Source organism: Denticeps clupeoides, chromosome 8 (genome assembly GCF_900700375.1).
Source record: "Denticeps clupeoides chromosome 8, fDenClu1.1, whole genome shotgun sequence".
Classification (NCBI taxonomy): Eukaryota; Metazoa; Chordata; class Actinopteri; order Clupeiformes; family Denticipitidae; genus Denticeps; species Denticeps clupeoides.
In genome coordinates, this window is record NC_041714.1 from 8,607,597 (window position 1) to 8,626,516 (window position 18,920).

Below are 18,920 nucleotides of genomic sequence, written 5' to 3' on the forward strand. Positions count from 1 at the left end.
TGTGAGGATGATGATGAAAGCTGATGGTGGGCGGAGCAGGGCCAAGTTAAGGGTGGGGAGTCGAGCGAATGTTTCCCCTCTTTATGCAGCAGCTGAGACAGCAAATCTAAAAACAGACTGGGGGGGGGTAGCAAAACAGAACCCCTACAGCTCATGATTAATAGAGAAGTGCACACACGGTTCAGTAAATCAAAGCTCATTAGAATTTATTATAATTCCATCAGCTTATACAGGGAAGGCAAATTACAGATCTATTTACACATTTTTCCTGTTTAAAATTCACACACACTACTGGGTTCTGGGGTGGCACCGTGTAACAATTTAAAAATGGAAGCTGAAGATGGGAGTGAAGATTATTGCCTGGTACAGATCCAAACTCTCTCGCTGTCGTCTCACACACACACACACACACACACTCTCACACTTTTAAAATCTGTTTTATGCACCAGCAGCAATAGCGTGCTTCCAAAAAAAAAAAAAAAAGACATTTAACTAAATTAAAGAAAAAATGAGGGAAGGTGAGAGAGAGGAGAGAAAGAGAAGGAAAAAAAAAAAAAAAGAAAAAAACACAGGCTGTTGAAGGGGTGCACTACTGAAGAGAGTTCATGAAACTGTCCAGGTTGTACTCTGTATCGTATTGCTGCTGGTCCCATAGGTCACCCAGACCGTCCAAAACAGACTTCATTGAAGCCTTCTTGGATGAGGAGGATGGTTCACTGCGCTCAGTCTTCTCGTCCTGTCACACACACAATGTAAAATAAAATAAATAAATAAATAAAATGTAGTTACAGTTCAGGTAGGTCATAATTTGCGGTACGGTCAGGTTTGATTAGATGATTGGTCACACGTCCAAGTATCTGTATGTAATGTGTCTTACTACATAAAACACCACTAACAAACACATTTGCTGTGTATGTATATATGTGTGTGTATGTATATATGTGTAGGTATGCATGTGCATACCTTGTCCAGAGTGAAGAGGTTGAGGAGCTGTTCCGTGCCCATGCTCTGCAGACTGGCGTTCTCTTGGCTGATTATAGTGTTGGCGATGCTCATTTTGAACTTCTGCAGGCCCATAATCTTTTCCTCCAACGTTCCACGTGTGATCAGACGGTAAACATTGACGACACGTTTCTGAGAGTGAGGGGACAATTTTAAGAATGCAGGAGGTCCAAAAGATTGATGATCAGAGTGGATAAGTCTCCAGTGCAAGCCGGTACCTGTCCTATCCTGTGGGCACGGTCCATCGCCTGCAGGTCCCTCATGGGGTTCCAATCATGCTCCACAAACACCACAGTGTCTGCCCCAGTCAGGTTCAGTCCCAGACCTCCAACGTGTGTGGTGAGAAGCAGTACATCGATTGACGGATCATTGTTAAATCTGAAACCACCCATGAGAGAGCGAGACTCATTTCAGTACAAATAGCAGCTGAACGCCAACGTAGCACACAAAGGCCTCAAAAAAAAAAAAAAAAAAAAAACAGGTAGATTCTATCAGGCTTGTGTTTTCGTTGCAGGAAAAATATATATTTTGTTAGGCATTTTAATATGGCTATAGGAGTGGTAGTCTAGTGGGTAACACACTCGCCTGCGAACCAGAAAACACAGGTTCTAACACCACTTACTGCCATTGTTTCCCTGAGCAAGAAAAGGGCCTCTGGATAAGGGCCATAAATGTAAACGCGTTGAACACATAAGCAACGGCACTTTTATCCAGACACAAATATCTGTAGAAGCATAGAACTTTGGACAGTTCAAAACGGGAACACAAGGAAATGTTTAAAAAAAAAAACTGAAATTAAAAACATAGATTCTAGACTTTGCTGTCCTCCACTCCACAAACCTCACCACATACTTCATGCTCCATGTTCAAAATCAACAGATTCATCCAAGAACTCATTTAGTCTCTATTTCCCCCAAACCAAACATGCCTCATCCCGCCCCCCCCCCCCCCCCCTTTTTTTTTTTTTTTTGAGACGAGAACAAAACAGGAACATAAACTGGATCTGCTAACACAACATTTCAACTGTATGGCTGGAAATCTTGTTTTTCCTCCATCAGTTCGTTGTTCAGGCAGCGAGCGCTCAAGTTCTCTGACCTGGAGACAATAGAGTGCCGCAGGCCGGCGGGGACGCTGCCGTCCAGACGCAAGTAGGTGACGTTCGGCAGCTGAGGCTTCAGCAGGTCCTGTTCCACAATGTCCAGCATGCTCTTCAACTGGCAGAAGATCAGCACACGATGCTGTGCTACCACAGACTCTGGACCACCATCTGCAGAGCCTGCCCCACCCAAACCACAGTCCAGGAGGAGCTATACAAGGAAAGAATAAAAGGATTCCTGAGTACCTCAAGCTCAGAAATGTGCGCGTGCTCAAACTAAAAAGACAGTTATGTTGCTCCGCATTAGAAATGAAATGGGCGGAGCTATCTGTGAACACTGTACCTGTTTCAGAGCGGAGAGTTTGGGCGCGTGCTGGATGTCACGCAGGCTGGACTGCTGGGCTGCCAGCTGCTCCACAATGCGCTTGTGTTCAGGATGCTGTGGCGTCAGGACGAGTGCAGGATGGTTGCACAGCTTCCTAAGGTACTGGAGAGCCTGGACAGAGGGGAGGCGGAGCTTCATCAGAGGCACAACTCACCCAGACAAGCAGGAAAACAAAACCCCAGAGATCCACACGGACCTGGAATACGTGGCCTGTGGCCTTTAGCTTGGGCTTGTCCTCCTCCTCCTGCACAGAGGCTGTGCAGATGGTGTCATCCACAGAGACCTTAGCCCGAGACTTGGCAAAGTCCTCATAGAGCTGAATCTATAAAGTACAAAATGTAGATCAGAAAAGGCCACAAACTGAGAGGCATTACCAAAATGGTCATGCTGGAAAACTGTAAATGTGGCAACTTTATTTCAAACTCCTAAATCCGTTGTTTTTCTGAACCTCTCAAATCAAAATCAGCAGGTCAGAACATTGCAGAAGAGCATTTCATTAAATCATGTGGGAAAAGCAGCATGAGCCAGTTCTGGAACAGGCAAGTCCACAGGCAAGTCCAACATGTTCCTGATTACGTCCCTGATGAGACCGGATGTGCATGAGAGGGGTTAGTCTGTGTGTGTGTGTGTGTGTGTGTGTACACACGCATTACCTGCAGCACACTGAGCGTGCAGTAATAGTCCTGGATTATCTTAGGTGGCAGGTCCTGCAGAACATCCTCCTTCATCCTCCTGAGAACGAAAGGCAGCACTTGTCTGTGCAGAGCCTCCATGGCCAGCACTCCTGCAGTGAGAGAATGCCATGAGGCCGCTGGATGGACCGGACCCGCCGGGACAGAGTAAAAACGTATTTCCAGAGTAACTCACCTGCCTCCTGCTCACGAGAGGAACTCTTAGCGTCACGGCTGGCAAGGATGGGTTTCCCATAGCGAGCAGCAAACTGACGCTCCGTGCCCAGGAATCCTGGCATTAGGAAGTCGAAGAGAGACCAAAGTTCCAGAACGTTGTTCTAAAAAAAATAAATCATATGAGACAGCATGAGACAACCAAGCAAAAAAAAAAAAAAAAAAAAAAACCATAAGGGACTATTAGAGGGACAAAATGACCATTTAAAATGTTTATATGTTTTGTGATTAAGATTGATAATGGTTGCTATGGGAACAAGCAAAGCAGCCTTTTTTGTCCTAGTGATCCTCACCTGAATCGGTGTTCCAGACAAGATGACCCTGTAGTTGGCTGCAAGCTGCTTGACTGCCTTGGACAGCTTGGTCTTCCCGTTCTTAATAACATGGCCCTCATCGAGGATACAGTAATTAAATTTAATATTCCTGAGAAAGTCAAGCCAATGAAGATGTTAATTTTTCAAGACAAAATTGGTTCATTTATTCATAAAAATGATTTTAAAACGTACCTAAAAAAGTCAATGTCGTTCCGTACGACATCGTAAGATGCAACTATGAGGTTGTGCTTTTTAACCTGATGCTGTAAACTGAAGAGACCAACAGAGCAGATTTACTTCCATGTATTTACTCAGCCAGAATTCTCCAAACACAATTATGCAGAAGGGGTTAACAAATATTGTGAAACCCTGGTGTTCAGACAAAGAGAACGAAGTTCTACTCAGTTCGACAGGACTGGGGGTGGGGCTACACACCGTGCTCTCTCAGTGGGTGGGCCAGTGTAGTGCAATGGGTTCAGGTAGTCTTTGGCGCAGAACTTGCCCACCTCATCTACCCAGTGGCCCGTCAGGGTGGGGGGGCACACAACCAGAGAGGGGAGGGGGCAGCAATCGGCAGCCTTGGTTTTGGCATACCCCTGTGCTCTGTACACACAATTTGAGAGGTTGCGGGTTGCTATCAAAGCAAGATCAAACCGAATCGTAAGAAGATTCCAGCTGTCAGAGGTCAGGATACCTGAGGTAATGGTCTCCAGCCAGGATGCAGATAGACTGCAGGGTTTTGCCCAATCCCATATCATCACAGAGAATTCCATGGAGCTTGTACTTATTCAGAAATGAGAGCCAGTTCACTCCATCCTGGACAAAGACATGCAGACACATTGAGTTGGACAGTCATTTGTTTGAATGCAAACCTGTTTGTGTATGTCCTGAAGGACATTTGATGGGGGCGAATCAGGTCAAAGCTTGAGACTGAACTCAGCAAACTCAGGGAAAAAAACAAAAAAAAACATTCACTAGCTTAAATTTGTTGTCCAGAAGCAATTTATTTTGTCAGCAGCTTCTGTCACTTTAACTCACTTAAAAGGCCAGAAGCTATTTGAGAGCTTGGCAGAAAACAAATTTGATGACCGAAGAAACTGCAGTGTCACGGATGAGCTCATTCAAATGCGGATCAGGATTCTTCATCCAGCCAGACGAGCAAACATCTGACCCACCCTGCACACCCACCTGCTGGTATTTCCTCAGCTCAGCTTTAATGGGCACAGGGATCTTGTAATTGTCCAGCTTCCTGCTATCCAACAACTGCTCTAGGAAGTGCCTCTCCCTTGCCTTCTGACGAATCAGGTCCTCGGACATGCTGGGGGGATCTGGGATACCAGCCTGAAAAGCAAAATACATTTATTCAACATTAAGTAGCCCCAACTGTTCTCACACAAAGGGGTTCATTTGCATGCCCACAGACAGGGTTCGGTAGGAGGGGAGACAATTACAATCTGCCCTCTGCTGGTCTCCAGCACCACCAGCCTTCACAAATACAGAAACTATATACGCATACACGCTTACCACAATATGGGCTCAATTTTCTCAGTGTAAAATGTGAATGTGTAAAACAGACCCTCTACCTACTTTCAAAGATGCTAACTTACGCTTTATATTCTTATGATGTCAATTATGCAGCTATAACACACTATGGGTTCTTGCCATTTACTTTTAGCATCAAAAACAGGAACACATGACAAAAAAAAAATCCTATTAAACAAAATGGACTGTGGGTGTATACCTCCAGGGGCAGCAGTCGTATGAGGGTGGCAAAACACTGAGTGGCCATGAAGCGGACGCTGTCACTAGGATCGCTCATGCATCCCAGTACAGGCACCACCAACAGGACTATGTATGGCACAATATCCACATCCAACTGCTCCATCACGCCTGAAGCTCAGGTCAAGGGTCATGCAGCTCAAAAACTGCATGTGGACCAATCAGTTAACATACATATTGTATGTATACATATACACAAAGAGATTTAAACTATCAATGATAGCAGAGGTGTCTTTTTTAAAAAAGGTATTTACATTATAAAAACTGTTTACTTGATCACTTAAAGCTGAAAAGTTGCTGTATTCTGTCTGAATTAATACTTAAATTTACACAACACACTAAATTGTACATAAAAGTAGGAGGATACAAGCCAGCGCCTCGATGGCTCCCTCCTGTTTGGTGCTGTTTTCAATGGCACCCAACCAGGGCAGCACGCGTTCCAGAAAGACGTTCATGGTCTGCATGGTGGCGATCTTACTGAACACGCCCACACAGCGCGCGGCCATGTGACGCACAGCTGTGTACGGGTGCTGCAGGCAGGTGAACAGGTGGGGCAACTGCTCCAGTAGCTGAAGGGGAGAAATTACGATTGCTCCTTTTCATGTTGCGGTGGTACCAGAGAGGATAAGGCTCTGATCTGGACATGTTACACTCGCTCCAGTACAGAATTAACTCAGAGCTGAACGGACGCTGGGGCAAATCTTTCTCTCACCAGAGGAATGAGCTCAGCAGCCATGGCTCCTGCAGTGACCTCCAGGACCTGCAGACAGTTCACCAGCTCCTGCGCCACTCCGTCCCCCTTCTCCAGTTGAAGACTCACATCTGTCCACATTCACCAGAGCACAGCAAATTTGTGAGAAAACCATGACTACATACAACTATGTACAACCACTGAGGGGCACTGGTGGCCTAGCGGGTAAGGAAACAGACTGAGGGTTTGTTAAATGCAGGGGTCACTGTGTGCTGTGCTTCACAATGACAGTCACTTCACTTTCAAGTTAATAGCAGCAGCTCAGTCTTGAGAAAGTGAGTTTATGAGATGATACATACCCAGACCCTTACTGTCCACTACAGCCTTCAACGGGCCAATCATAGACTCCCAGAGATACGGCAAAACCACAGTCAATTCTTTGCCAAAGTGTCTGGCGATAGTAGTCAAGGAGAACTCCGCCCCTCTTCTCTGAATCAGGAAAGGCTTCTTGCTCTAAACAAGACAACCAGATAATTAGCATCATTTACACACACACACACACACACACACACACACACACACACACACACACACACACACACACACACACACACACACACACACACACACACACACACACAAAGCATTTTACTGAGAAGTGAGGAGTACTGTAGAGACAGACACGGGTGAAATGTGGAGAGAAAACAGATTTACTTCGTCCGTGTCGGCAGTAGAGGAACCGCCCAGGGGAAGGTCGTTGCTCTTGGGGGTTTTTGGGGTGGGACCCCTCCTGCTGGTGATTGCAAAAGCAGCTTTTTGGTGGAGGTAGAGTGTGATGATTCCTTTTGTTTTATTCACAGTGTGGTGCAGACCGTCTTTTTCTGAGGCACCGACTGAAAAAAAAAAAAAAAAGCCATACATTTTAAACGTGCATAAATGTCACATTTTTGACACCATCTACTGTTACTCCATTTTCTGGTCTAGAATACAAATGCCAAAATCAGGGCAATTATGCAAGTTTTAAATGACATTTACCGCATTTATCAGACGCCCTTATCCAGAGCAGTAGTTACAGGGACAGTCCCCCCCCCCCCCCCCCGAGCAACTCAGGGACACGATGGTAGTAAGTGGGATTTGATAAGGCGAGTGTGTTTCTCACTAGGCTACTACCAATTTATGGGGTTTTACTATAGTGTAACTTGGAGGTAAACAGTACCACATTCATTTTTAATTTTAGGAGCCCTTTCAGCAACACCCACCTTTGCCACCTTCTGGAGCAGCACCAACAGTGGGGGGTGGTGCAACAGGGCAAGCAGCACTGGGGGTGAGCAGGGGGTCCACGCACAAGGAGGTGCACAGGTTCTTGGTCACTTTGGGGTTGGGGCATGGGGTGCGGCAAGCGCAGCGCTGCAGCAGTCGAGCGATGGTGGTGGCGGCGCATCCCTGAACCAGCGTGTTCTCCTCGCGTCGCACGGCCTCCATCAGCGGGCGCACCAGCGGGTTGAGCCGGTCAGGCAGCTTGCCCAGGCTGACCACGCTGCAGGCGGCAAACGTGTGCACGCGCAGATGCAACTGCTGCCATTCGCTGCTGGTCTCCGCCACAGTGGAGCGCGCCTGTTGCCGCTTCCCGTCTAGTGCAGACCACTGCTTCGATTTCACATTCATACTGGCCGTGGTCTCAGAGAAAATGACCGTCACCTAAAGACGAGAGAGGAAGACTCAACTGATGGAAAACCTTTAACATTATTTACATTTACAGCATTTATCAGACGCCCTTATCCAGAGCGACTTACAATCAGTAGTTACAGGGACAGTCTCCCCCTGGAGCAACTTAGTTAAGTGTCTTGCTCAGGGACACAATGGTAGTAAGTGGGATTTGAACCCGGGTCTTCTGGTTCACAGACGAGTGTGTTACCCACTAGGCTACTAGGATTACATTTTTCAAAGAAGAAATGTATGGCTCAATTTATAATAATGGCCTAAAAAAAAAAAAAAAAAAAAAAAAAATACATTTGAAATTAAATGAAGAAAATGCACTTGGAAACATTTGGAACTCTGCGCCAAGTTCACAGTCAGCTACGCCACAAATATATAAAAAAAATTAGCATTAAGATACAGTAGCGAATGACTTTTAAAAACAATTTACATAGGAGGCAGTCACAGTGGCAGGACTTAGAGAGCAAATATTTCCTAATGTCGTACTCGCTGTTAAAGGTTTGAAAACAAGTTGCCCAAATCCCTCAAAAGTCACAACCTGCTGGTGGCAGTATATACAAAAGCACTGCTTTCACCTTCGCTCCATTTTTAAACCACTAATGGTCAGCATGAAGTCACATTTCAGCTGACCGGATGTCCTTTGCCTCGGACAGGACAGAAATTGCATGCAGTGGAGGGTTGAATGAGTTGGCAAGAAATGAAAGTCATGCTAGCTCTCTCTATCTATCTATCTATCTATCTATCTATATATATATATATATATATAGCTGTCTAATTTTTTTCCTCTTTCCTCAATCATTGAGTGTTTACCAGGCCTATGTAGACCTTAGATGAAAAGAAAATTATTGCAAACTCTGAGAAAACAAAATCACAAAAAGATATAAAAAAAAAAAATAATAAAATTCTGGGGTGAAGCCCTGTGATGAAACCGACGTGTGTATTATTGTGTGAACAAGCAATGTCTGCACCGAGAGGCTGCACACACACCAGCTCTGTGGCCTGCTCGATGGTGAACACGCTGCAGTTGAGGCGGTCCCGAACGTCAATCTGGGCGTCGGCCAGCAGAGTGATGAGCTGCTTGCACTCGTTCTGCATGCGTGTGAAGGGGATTGCAATCTCGTCGTAGTACAGCTGCTCCGACAGGATTGCCAAGAGACGCGGCTGCACCACGCTCGACACCACCTCGCAGTCCTGAGAGACCAGACACACAACTAAGAGGGGACTTGATTTACATACAAGGGAGAAGAAAAAACCCACACAACACCCCTCACCTTCTGCACTGCAGCCCACTCGCACAACACCATTGCAACAGCAATCCGCTGCAGGGCAGATTTGGAATTGAGGTGGAAGAGCAGCAGCTGAGCCAGCGACTCCGCTGGCCGGATCTCCTGAGAAGAGCTGTTCAGCCGCGGGTCACAGATGCAACGGCACAGCGCCCCCAAAAGCCTGGAAGGAAATTTGTAAAAGGTTCAGAATAAGGAAGGGAGAGGACTCCACAGACTGCTGGGGCAGAGGTGGCATAGCGGGTATGAAAGCGGACTCGTAAATCCTGAAGCAAGTTCAAATCCCGAACAGAGGGGCCACTGAGGTCCCCTTGAGAAAGGTACCATCCCCACACACTGCTCCCCGGGAGCCTTCCATGGCTGGCCACTGCTCACCAAAGGGGATTGGTTAAAACAAAGGGGACACATTTGTGCACTTTGTGCTGTGCTACAAAAAAAAAAAAAAGGTCAATTTTCCTTCACTTTCTAATTATATTGACCCTCACCACTGTTAAGGTAAATTTAGCTACCTTTACTGTCAACACAATCCAAACATTCAGAAGTTCAGATTGTCATTGCTTCCTTCCTTGCTCAATGTTACAACAAAGATAAATCCAAAAATACCTTTAGTCCCATCATCGTCGTAGCAAAACATTTACAGCATTTATGAGACGCCCTTATCCAGAGCGACTTACAATCAGGGACAGTCTCCCCCTGGAGCAACTTAGGGTTTAGTGTCTTGCTCAGGGACACAATGGTAGTAAGTGGGATTTGAACCTGGGTCTTCTGGTTCATAGGCGAGTGTGTTACCCACTAGGCTACTTAGATACTCTTACTCTACTCATCTTTTGTTCATTAGATGTTCATTGGGGCAGTGGTGGCCTAGCGGGTAAGGAAGCAAACCCGTAATCAGAAGGTTGCCAGTTCAAATCCCGAACTGCCAAGGTGCCACTGAGCAAAGCACCGTCCCCACACACTGCTCTCCCCGGGTGCCAGTCATGGCTGCCCTCTGCTAACTCAGGGGATGGGTTTTAAAAAGGCAAAAACAAGGAACCACTATTTTCACGAAAATCTAATTGTGAAGAGGGATCAAACTGACCCACGACAAAGTGATTGTGAAAGATTGCCATAGTGATACACAGCATAGCATAACAATTGAATAATCAACGCAATTTTAATTAATAAGCCTGCTTACTTAGGCTTCATGATCATACATCGGGAAATCAGGCTTCACTCACTTGGCAGCCATAAGGCGAGCACGGGTGACCACATAGTCACGCATTGTGGGATCCTCAGTAACAGTATCTGCTCCTCCTATGTACTCCTGCACAGTCTCCTTCACTTGATTGGTTCCCTGACGGGCCTTCACACTTGACTTCTCCTGAAATAAAATAAATAAAAACAGTTTGCCGCAAAAGTTGGTCCTCTTAAAAAAAAACTCTGCTTCAACAACTTCAACAACAGAAGAGTGCTGAAAACTCACTCTCCGCTCTCACCTTGGAGCGAGCCTTCACCTCCAGGAGCATGTTTGGATCAATTGGGATGTGAGCTGCTTGCATCATCAAGCAGAGCCAGGCGCCCATCCAGGGACAGCTGGCTGCCACCACGTACTGCTGAGGAGCCTGCCTCAACAGCTCAACCCACACCTGTTAGTGCAGTTTATTAGCATCCATGACATTACACTTGAATTAATATGCATATAGAAAATGGCTTAGTTGGAGAAAAACCTTCTGAATGAGCTCTAGGATCTCCTGATTGCTCTCCAGGATGCAGGACTGAAAAATGTGCCTCAGCATGTCCTGGAGGATGGGGTTCAGCCATACAGCACAGGTCTGGAGACAAAAGCAGATTTACAGTCAGATGGTTCGGTGAGTCATGGAAACACATTGATGCCCTAAAAACAGACAACAGGCACAGACCTGGTCAGCCTTTGAGAGCAAAGTGAAGAGTGTCTCCAGTGCAGCCTTCCTCACAGAGGAGATTGTGTGACGCAGAAAGGGCCAGACACGAGGAACCAGCACTGTCAGGGACTGCTGCATGCTGGGAAGTCAATGGCAAGAGTTAAAATTGAGACCACATTACTCAGTCACAATTGAGAAGGGCTGAAGCTGAAAGTCAGAGGGTGAAAATGTCAACAGACCTGCACTGGCGGACTTGCGGGTAGGTCAGAAGTGAGGACAGCAGAGTCATGATGCTGTTGGTGGAGGCTGTGAGGTCATCCAGCTCCAGAAGAGCATCCCACAGGATGTTTACTATGGAGGGCACCTACGCACACATGAAGTCGCTTTTTTCAAATTTTCCATGAGGGAAATAGTTGCAAACTGGTTTACATGCAGTTAAAAGTTGAATTTGGATAGATGGATTTAAAAAAAGCTACTCTGGTGACAACAGCATGGTCCAACCTCGCTGAGCTGCAGCTGCACCAGTCCGTCCACCACTGGGATGAGCGCAGCAGCCGCCACAGCGCGCACATCGTCGTCTAGGTCCTGCAATCCCTCCGTGACTGCAGGGAGGACTCTGGGCAGCAGCTCTGAGATCAGGTCCTAAACCAGAGAGGGGTCAAAAAAAATAAGGGACAGGTCCCATTCCAATGCTCCCCTAAAATTAGACGGCCGGAGCAAGCCTACCTGCCGCACAGCCAAGGCGTACTTGATTCCCAGTAAGCCACCGTGTCGCACCTCCCACTGGTCTTCAGTCAACAGCTTGAGCAGGACGTCCACAGTCATGGCAATGCCACTGTCGCTCATGTGCCGTAGGGCGACCCCCAGGGTTTGGGCACAGGTCTCTCTGACTGGTGCCACCACCTGACACAAAAGCAGACATTTGACAGATTTATCTAAAGGCAGAGCATGGAAACGTGAAAGGCAACGTGAGGTCAATGTGCTTCGCCTCACCTCATCAGACACAAAGTCTCCAAACCGGTCGAGAGCAAAGACACAAAGCAGTCGAATCACCAAGTCCTCCAGCCAATCCTGGTGCTGCTGAGACATCTGGAAATACAGTGAGAGGTCAGGAGTCAATAGAAATCAGACAAAATGTAAAATTTAACCTTGAGGACTGCACATGATACTAAATCTTAAAAAGAATTTATCTGAAAACCATAAAAAGCTTGTTAAATTTTATACTTGGAGGGTATGACCCCAAATGCAAAGTGATTGGAAAAGATGACTGTATTTGCCCAAATAAAAGACATTTAATGCAGAGGAAATGGGTTCTGCCCTGATAACGCAGCATTGAGCAAGATTTGGGAAGAGCAGCTCTGAAGTTTACCTGCTCTGCGCTGGAACAAACCAGCTTCCCCCCTGCAGCTCCATGGAACTTCAGGACTTCTCGAAGACCCGTCCCTGCACCGTGTCGGACCTGAAATCAATGCAGCAGCAGCACAGACGTCAGGCTAAAACACCAGGAGATGTGCGCAACTGAAATTTCAAAAAGGCAGGAGTGAGTTCCAAACCTCCCAAGATGGGTTGAAAAGATCGTTACAGAGTTCATCACAGAAGCTTTCCAGGGGCCACTCCTGCGTCTAGGAGGAGATAAAAGGCACATGTGAACAAAAGGAGCATGGAAGCTATGGTCCAATGTTCCAAATTTAGTCACTCACCTCTTCAAATAAGCTGGAGTTATCTGGAACGTTGTCGATTAAGACTTTGCTCTCGGTGGCAGGCTGATCGATCACAACATTGGTGGTTTTCCGTCGTTTCTCTTCTGGCTCACCTTCAAAGCTGTCATTACTAAAAATGGAAGAAAAGCACTGATAAACATGCAGAACATTACAATTCTACAGAGCAGCTTTTATTGTACAGCCCAGTAATATAAACACTCACCTTTTCTCATTGGGGTCCACGTCTCTGGACCTCTGCTTGGCCACCAGTTTGGCCATCCGTTTAGCCTTATTCTTTTGACGATTGCTCATCCCTGGCCGGAATTCTGAATCTATCAGTTCTGCTGCCTGTAGGGGCTTTAGAAACATGTTCACATCATTTTGTCACTATTAGGAACAAAATGCTAGTTTTCATTACATTTCATCTGAATGAAGCAGAACAATAGAGTTTTATATTAGAGAGGACCAAAGCCGCCTCCTCATACAGAGGCTCGAACCTTCCTAGAGAACGAGGACAAGAGGGTGGCCAAGGTGTTGACTGAGAGGTCTAGATCAAATACAGTAAAATATGAACCTCACCACGTGGTTACGTGAGGTGGGACGGGCCGGGCTTTTCCCCTCTTGGGCTCTGCCGCTGACAGAGCAGGTGTAGTCCAGATCCTCATCGTTGAAAAGCTCATCTGTGTTCATCCCAATGGCGGCCCCCATGTCTAGTCCCAACTTCTTCTGCAGGAGCTTCCTCTGGCGGGCCAGGCGTTCTTTAGGGTCTACCTCACCTGAACACAAGAGTACAGCATCAACCTTCACTGATTAAGAAGTCCTTCAGCAGACCAAGTAATGGTTCAACTATGGTTCTAAACCTTTAGATCCGAGTTTCCCCAACCGTGGTCCTGGAGGAACGTCTTCACGCCAACCTGAGTTAGGCGCAGGTGTTTCTTAATGGCCTAATAATGAGTGAGGCAGGTTGGGAGGCCATATGGGTTTGAATGAAAACTTGCCTCTAGAACCAGGGTTGGGAAATGCGGCATCAGATGGTCAGTCAGAATATTCATTGCAGAAAAAGACAAAAGCAAGTCAAATGAAATGGACTAATAACGTTACTTTGTGCACTTATGTATTGCACCAGAAAACAAACCCACTAAATTTGTTCATTTGAAAAACGGAGCATATCTGACATTATTCCTGCTCTCCACACAGCGGATTATGAATTCTGCGCTCACATCGTACCCTCATGGCTCAGCTTACCAGACTTGTCGTCCTGAAGCTCAAATTCTGCACCAGCTGAACCGAGCAGGGACGCACCATGCTTCAGCAGGCGGGAGACGTCAAACCTGTAGAAACTCAACCGGTCTGACGATGAGTCCTCAGGGGAAAGGTCCTCAGTACCAAATTCTTTTTAGGAGAAAAAAAAAAAAAAAAAAAAAAAAGAATAAATAAAATTAAAGTTTAGAGAACATTTACATTTGCATTTTCTTCACAACAAATGTAACATTCGGTGTGTTTTACTATTTAGCTGAGACGTAACGTAAATCAGACATTGATGTAAACATGTGGGAATTTATTGCATTAGAATTTCTCGAGTTGCAGGACTTTAATAAATAATGTGCAATGATATTTAAGCCCTTGTCCCTTCAACATAATTAATGTAACCTTTAATCGAACTGAACCATCTATGTTTCTCAACCCTTTCAGGGACCCTGACAAAGTAATCCAGCCAATTATTATTTTCTGAAAGAACGCAAGTCCACACGTATGTAGATCGGTTTGTAACTTGTGACGTCAGGAGTCTATGGGTTAAAAAGTGTGTGCCGGTGCAGCCACACAATACCATCGTTGGGCCTCAGTGCTGGGTTCCAGTCGGGAATATTCTTTACTATGGCCTCCACCGCCTGTCCTGCAGCAATCCGTGTGTCCCAGTTTGCACTCCTCAAGTATAATAAGACCTTCAGGAAAAATAAAAAATAAAAAGAGTAACACCACTGACGTGGCCAGAAGCTGATACTACGACGATAAGTCGCCGATTGGCAAGAAAACTGATTTGATTGGCTGGCGCTTGCACTGCACCAGAAAAGCAACAGAAAGTGACAGACCCATGATGCAGTTAGGTGGCACATGATTTCACCCTATTCAAAGTGAACAGGAAGTGTCTCTGTGGGTTTGAGAAGTTAGTTAAATGATCTATTCATACCCAGGAAGATGACAAAAACGCGCAGCTACAAAGGAGGAGAACGGTTGCAACAATTCACAGCCCTCTCTCAACACTGCAGCGGCCCTGATGCACACTTGCCAAAAAGCACCATGCCGCCACCAGCAATCAATAGTGGCACTTGACCACAGAGTGGCAGAGACTGCACGTTCAGAGCCCATCAATGCAGAGCTCCCTATTAATTTTTATAGCACGCAATTGTTTTGCACAAGGATTCTGTGCAACATGCACGAAGACCCTCACATCGTCCGAATAAAGTGGGGACACTAAATTTAGCGGCATAACTTGGATCTGCTTCTCAGACAGATAGTGGTGATGAGCTCAGGGAAATGCACTTGACTCCAAAAGTCTGCATGTGCCAAAACCCAGTTAAGGCCACACCCTGATCCACTTCCACCATACAACGTCACCATAACCCTGCCACCATATTTAAAAATTTAAAAACAAAGAAACCAGCAATCACATTGCTGTCTGGCACCAACGCCAATGATTGCAGTCCAGACAATGCTGCAGAATTCCGCAAGAAACCAACATTTGAACTGAAGAGAGCAAAAGCGGCACTAGCTCAAATTTCTCTAATCTTACATATTTTAACTTTATAACTGATAAGACAGTCATCTTTAAGTGCAAGTTACTTACTGGGAATAAATCACACACACGAGGTAACTGGGGTATTGTCCTGTTATACCTCTGGACAACGAGAAGACCCCTCGTTTTCACAGAATCTAGAATTATACCGTTGAAAGCCGCTCACCTTTGCCAACAAGTTGTTGAGCTCGTGGGGGTGGAGCCTGACCACATCTCCCAGCTGCTGGGCAGCAGCCTTCCTGGTGATAGGAGTTGTGCCCGTGTCCAGCAGAATAAAGAGCCGATCAAGCCTGAGAGCAAAGGAAAAAGGGAATGACAAAGTCAGAAATTTCATTCAAAAATCCTGCTCCATGCTGTCAAACGTACTGCATTATGGCAAAGTCCAGGTTACAGCTCAAATGTTGCAATCATACAACTATGACGGCACTTTTAAACCGGTGGATCCTGCAAAAAGCTTCAGTACAGGTGGTCCTGTGAACAGGAATAGGGCTGGCGAGACCCTGAACAAAAAAAAAGCGAAATGTGCGCATCATCGTTACTGGATTGAGACCCAAATAATCATCTAATACGGCTAAAAATAAGATCCTGGGTCATGTCCAAAGGCTTTTCCCGCTGGCTGGCGAGCTGATGCATTAAACCAGTGGTGACGCGGGGATTAGCATTAACATTCAGAAAGTAATATACATAAGCCTTGTTGAAAACGGAAAGAGCGCCTTTGGGAGGCGGGGAAAAAAAGGAACACTACATTTCTCTGCTATGGGGTGGGAATCGCACAATCCCAAAAAGTGATTCCATTTCGACATGATGCCCTGGATTGTGTCTGTGGTACAATTGTAATACTTTAGAGCCTATAGAAAGAATTTTTTTTATATATTGAATATATCAATACTGTACACGAGCTTATCAATAATGTCACTAAATCTGGGGTCTCAAACTCCCAGGATGATATTGTGTGGCCTGCAGGACAATTTAAGAGTTATGTATTTATTCCTGTGCAGTGAATGACATTTTAACAAGTTTTCGATTGTTAAAAAAATAATTAAAATAATAATAATAATGCTGAAAAAGAGGGTAAAATTGCTTTTTTTTTCCCTTTAATCCCCCCTGTGTTCACCGGTGTTTGAGTCAGCATCATACGGACTGTATTTTGTTTTTCCATCAGTTGAATGGGCTGATTTGATCCATGCAGATGATTTGTTATCATGATGAATTTGCAAATTAACGACCAACACTAACGTTCTGTTGACAGCGTCACAGAGGGGACTGGACCATCGATGGGGCCACTCGGCTAAAGCTCTGTGTCCACGGTCCTGCTTCGGACACACCTCGGTTATAAAGTCAACCGAACATCAGTGTTGGCTAGGACCGCAAAAAAATAAACACTAAATAACACAGACATAACCGTATCCCACTGTTTTTCTATGATAAATACATATCTGTGTCTTACTGTGCCGGCGGATAAAGTCCGGTAGCAGACGCCTTCTGTTGCACTCGCCATCCCACTACTTTCTACTGAAAGTAAATGTCATAATACATTTTACGCCATTTAAATCAGACGCCCTTAACCACAGAGACTTCCATTCGGTCAGGGATTAGGGTCTCGCTCAGGGACACTGTGGTAGAAAGTGGGGTTCACAGCAGAGTGCCTTACCCACTAGGTTACTGACCCGTCTTAGTAATGATAAAATTTGATTTTTTTTTTGTGTGTGTGGAATACCTGATGTGGCCCAACATGGCTAATTTGTGCTTGAGACACGCTTCAATTATTAAAGACCAATTGTAATGATTCTAATATAAATTGACAGCGTGGGTGCAGAGAAGAAGATGCCCAGATCCGGGTGGCAGACTGACAGGAGAGACCTTTAATAGGGGCCTCGTAAAAACACGAGGTGGCAGCAGAAACAGAAATATATAAAAAAAAAAAAAAACTTTATGCAAAAAAAGTAATAAATAGACAATAAATAATAAGCGCTGGAGCGAAAATGGCTAATTACGAGTAAAAAAAATAAAATAAAAAAAGTTTTTTTTTTCCCCAGAGCACCACCAACAACGTGCATGTAGAGAACCCGGCTAGAACCAAATCTGAACACGAACACCGTGCAGATTTACAATAAAAATAAAAAAAAGTCGCTAATCTCACTTCTCACCCGTTACTCAACATCGCAGGGCGATTTATTTACAAGCCGAACCGGCGCGACGTGACGCATTAAACCGAACATGTACAGATAATGGGGCGTTTTAAAAGGCTAAACCGAGATGTAAAGATTGAAACGTGGCCTGGTGTCAGCAGGTCCCTCTACGGATTAAAAAGAAGAAGCAGAAGAAGCCGAAATGAGCGGCCGAAAGCTCACCTTGACACCGCCATGGCGGGGGAATTTACGCCCGAAAGCGCGATCCTACTGCGTCCGAGGGTAAGCGCGACGCCAACGTCAATTTCCACGACGCTCCGGGACTCGGCGCTGAGGAAGGCCCGGGCGCATCACCACCCGAGGGCGGGCGGGCGAGCCTCGCCTCGCTCCATGGCTGAAAAACGAGCGTTCTTCGTCCTCGTCGGAACCGCAGGCACCGCTCGCCTCGCCGGTAGCGCCGCGCGGCGGATTTCAGCCTTCGGAACTACGTCCACGCAGATATTTCAGTCTGACGAGCAAGAAAAAGTACATTTGTTGATCACAAAAGAGAAGCCAGGAGGCTGGTTTTATATGAGAAGCCATCTTGCATTTATTCCTTCCTCCATAGCCGCTACCGTCTGATTGGTTACATGCGATCTGACGGACCAATCAGAAATGATCTTCTGAGAGGAAGCGGGTGGGAGGCAGCAGCCCTGGGCCGGAAATGCGATGTCGTGTAGAGAGGCCATTAACTCGCCCACACGGTTGTCCATCAAGTCCATTCTGCCGGTGGAGAAGTGATGTGACGTCCAGTGGCATTACAGATAAAACTTCACAAGCTCTCCTGAATAAAAGAATAAAACGCCAGGGCACGGGTGTAACACGGCTGTACTTCTGGAAAGGCAGTGTTAGTACAGCAGTATATCTGTGATCTGCAGTGGCACTAGGGATGTTAACATCAGCAACAAAACTCCATTCATCCGACCTGTGCAGGCCCCTCTCAATCCCACAACAATTATATAGGACAGTTGTTACCAGGAACAGTTTCTAACATCGTTGTCCTCAGTGAAGTGGCTCCTATGTGACTTACTGCGTTAACATTATGGGAAACCTTAATTTTGATATGGCGATCATGTATAAAATATAAGCAGAAATCTATATTAACCCTGCTTAATTAAGCATTTAGGATCCTACTGGGATTTTTTCCCCCACTTTCCAGTTCCCATTAGGTTATTGATGGTTTGTATTGTAATCTCTTTCTTTCCAG

General features: G+C 45.8%; 1 protein-coding gene across 2 annotated transcripts; it reads right to left on the minus strand.

Annotated features, from left to right (window-relative positions):
* Positions 1 to 180: 180 nt before the first annotated feature.
* btaf1 (BTAF1 RNA polymerase II, B-TFIID transcription factor-associated) lies at positions 181 to 17,910 on the minus strand. 2 transcript variants are annotated; one of them, XM_028990039.1, is made up of 38 exons: positions 17,897 to 17,910; positions 15,712 to 15,835; positions 14,580 to 14,694; positions 13,997 to 14,143; positions 13,331 to 13,527; positions 12,975 to 13,108; positions 12,752 to 12,881; positions 12,605 to 12,673; positions 12,421 to 12,510; positions 12,045 to 12,140; positions 11,778 to 11,954; positions 11,553 to 11,693; positions 11,291 to 11,415; positions 11,070 to 11,190; positions 10,878 to 10,982; positions 10,647 to 10,796; positions 10,389 to 10,531; positions 9,160 to 9,334; positions 8,876 to 9,079; positions 7,432 to 7,870; positions 6,887 to 7,065; positions 6,532 to 6,685; positions 6,194 to 6,303; positions 5,849 to 6,050; positions 5,444 to 5,592; positions 4,891 to 5,043; positions 4,397 to 4,518; positions 4,138 to 4,305; positions 3,895 to 3,972; positions 3,682 to 3,811; positions 3,351 to 3,492; positions 3,137 to 3,267; positions 2,680 to 2,805; positions 2,442 to 2,594; positions 2,098 to 2,309; positions 1,221 to 1,380; positions 964 to 1,134; positions 181 to 736 (listed from the first exon to the last, which is right to left on the minus strand). In XM_028990039.1, exons 1-38 carry the CDS (start codon positions 17,908 to 17,910, stop codon positions 590 to 592), a joined length of 5,583 nt encoding a protein of 1,860 aa, XP_028845872.1. In that variant the 3' UTR covers positions 181 to 589. The 2 variants fall into 2 exon arrangements, 1 of the variants encoding a protein (XP_028845872.1); XR_003750610.1 differs by lacking the exons at positions 181 to 736; positions 964 to 1,134; positions 1,221 to 1,380; positions 2,098 to 2,309; positions 2,442 to 2,594 and having other exon boundaries at positions 3,355 to 3,492.
* Between the last annotated feature and the right edge of the window lie 1,010 nt (positions 17,911 to 18,920).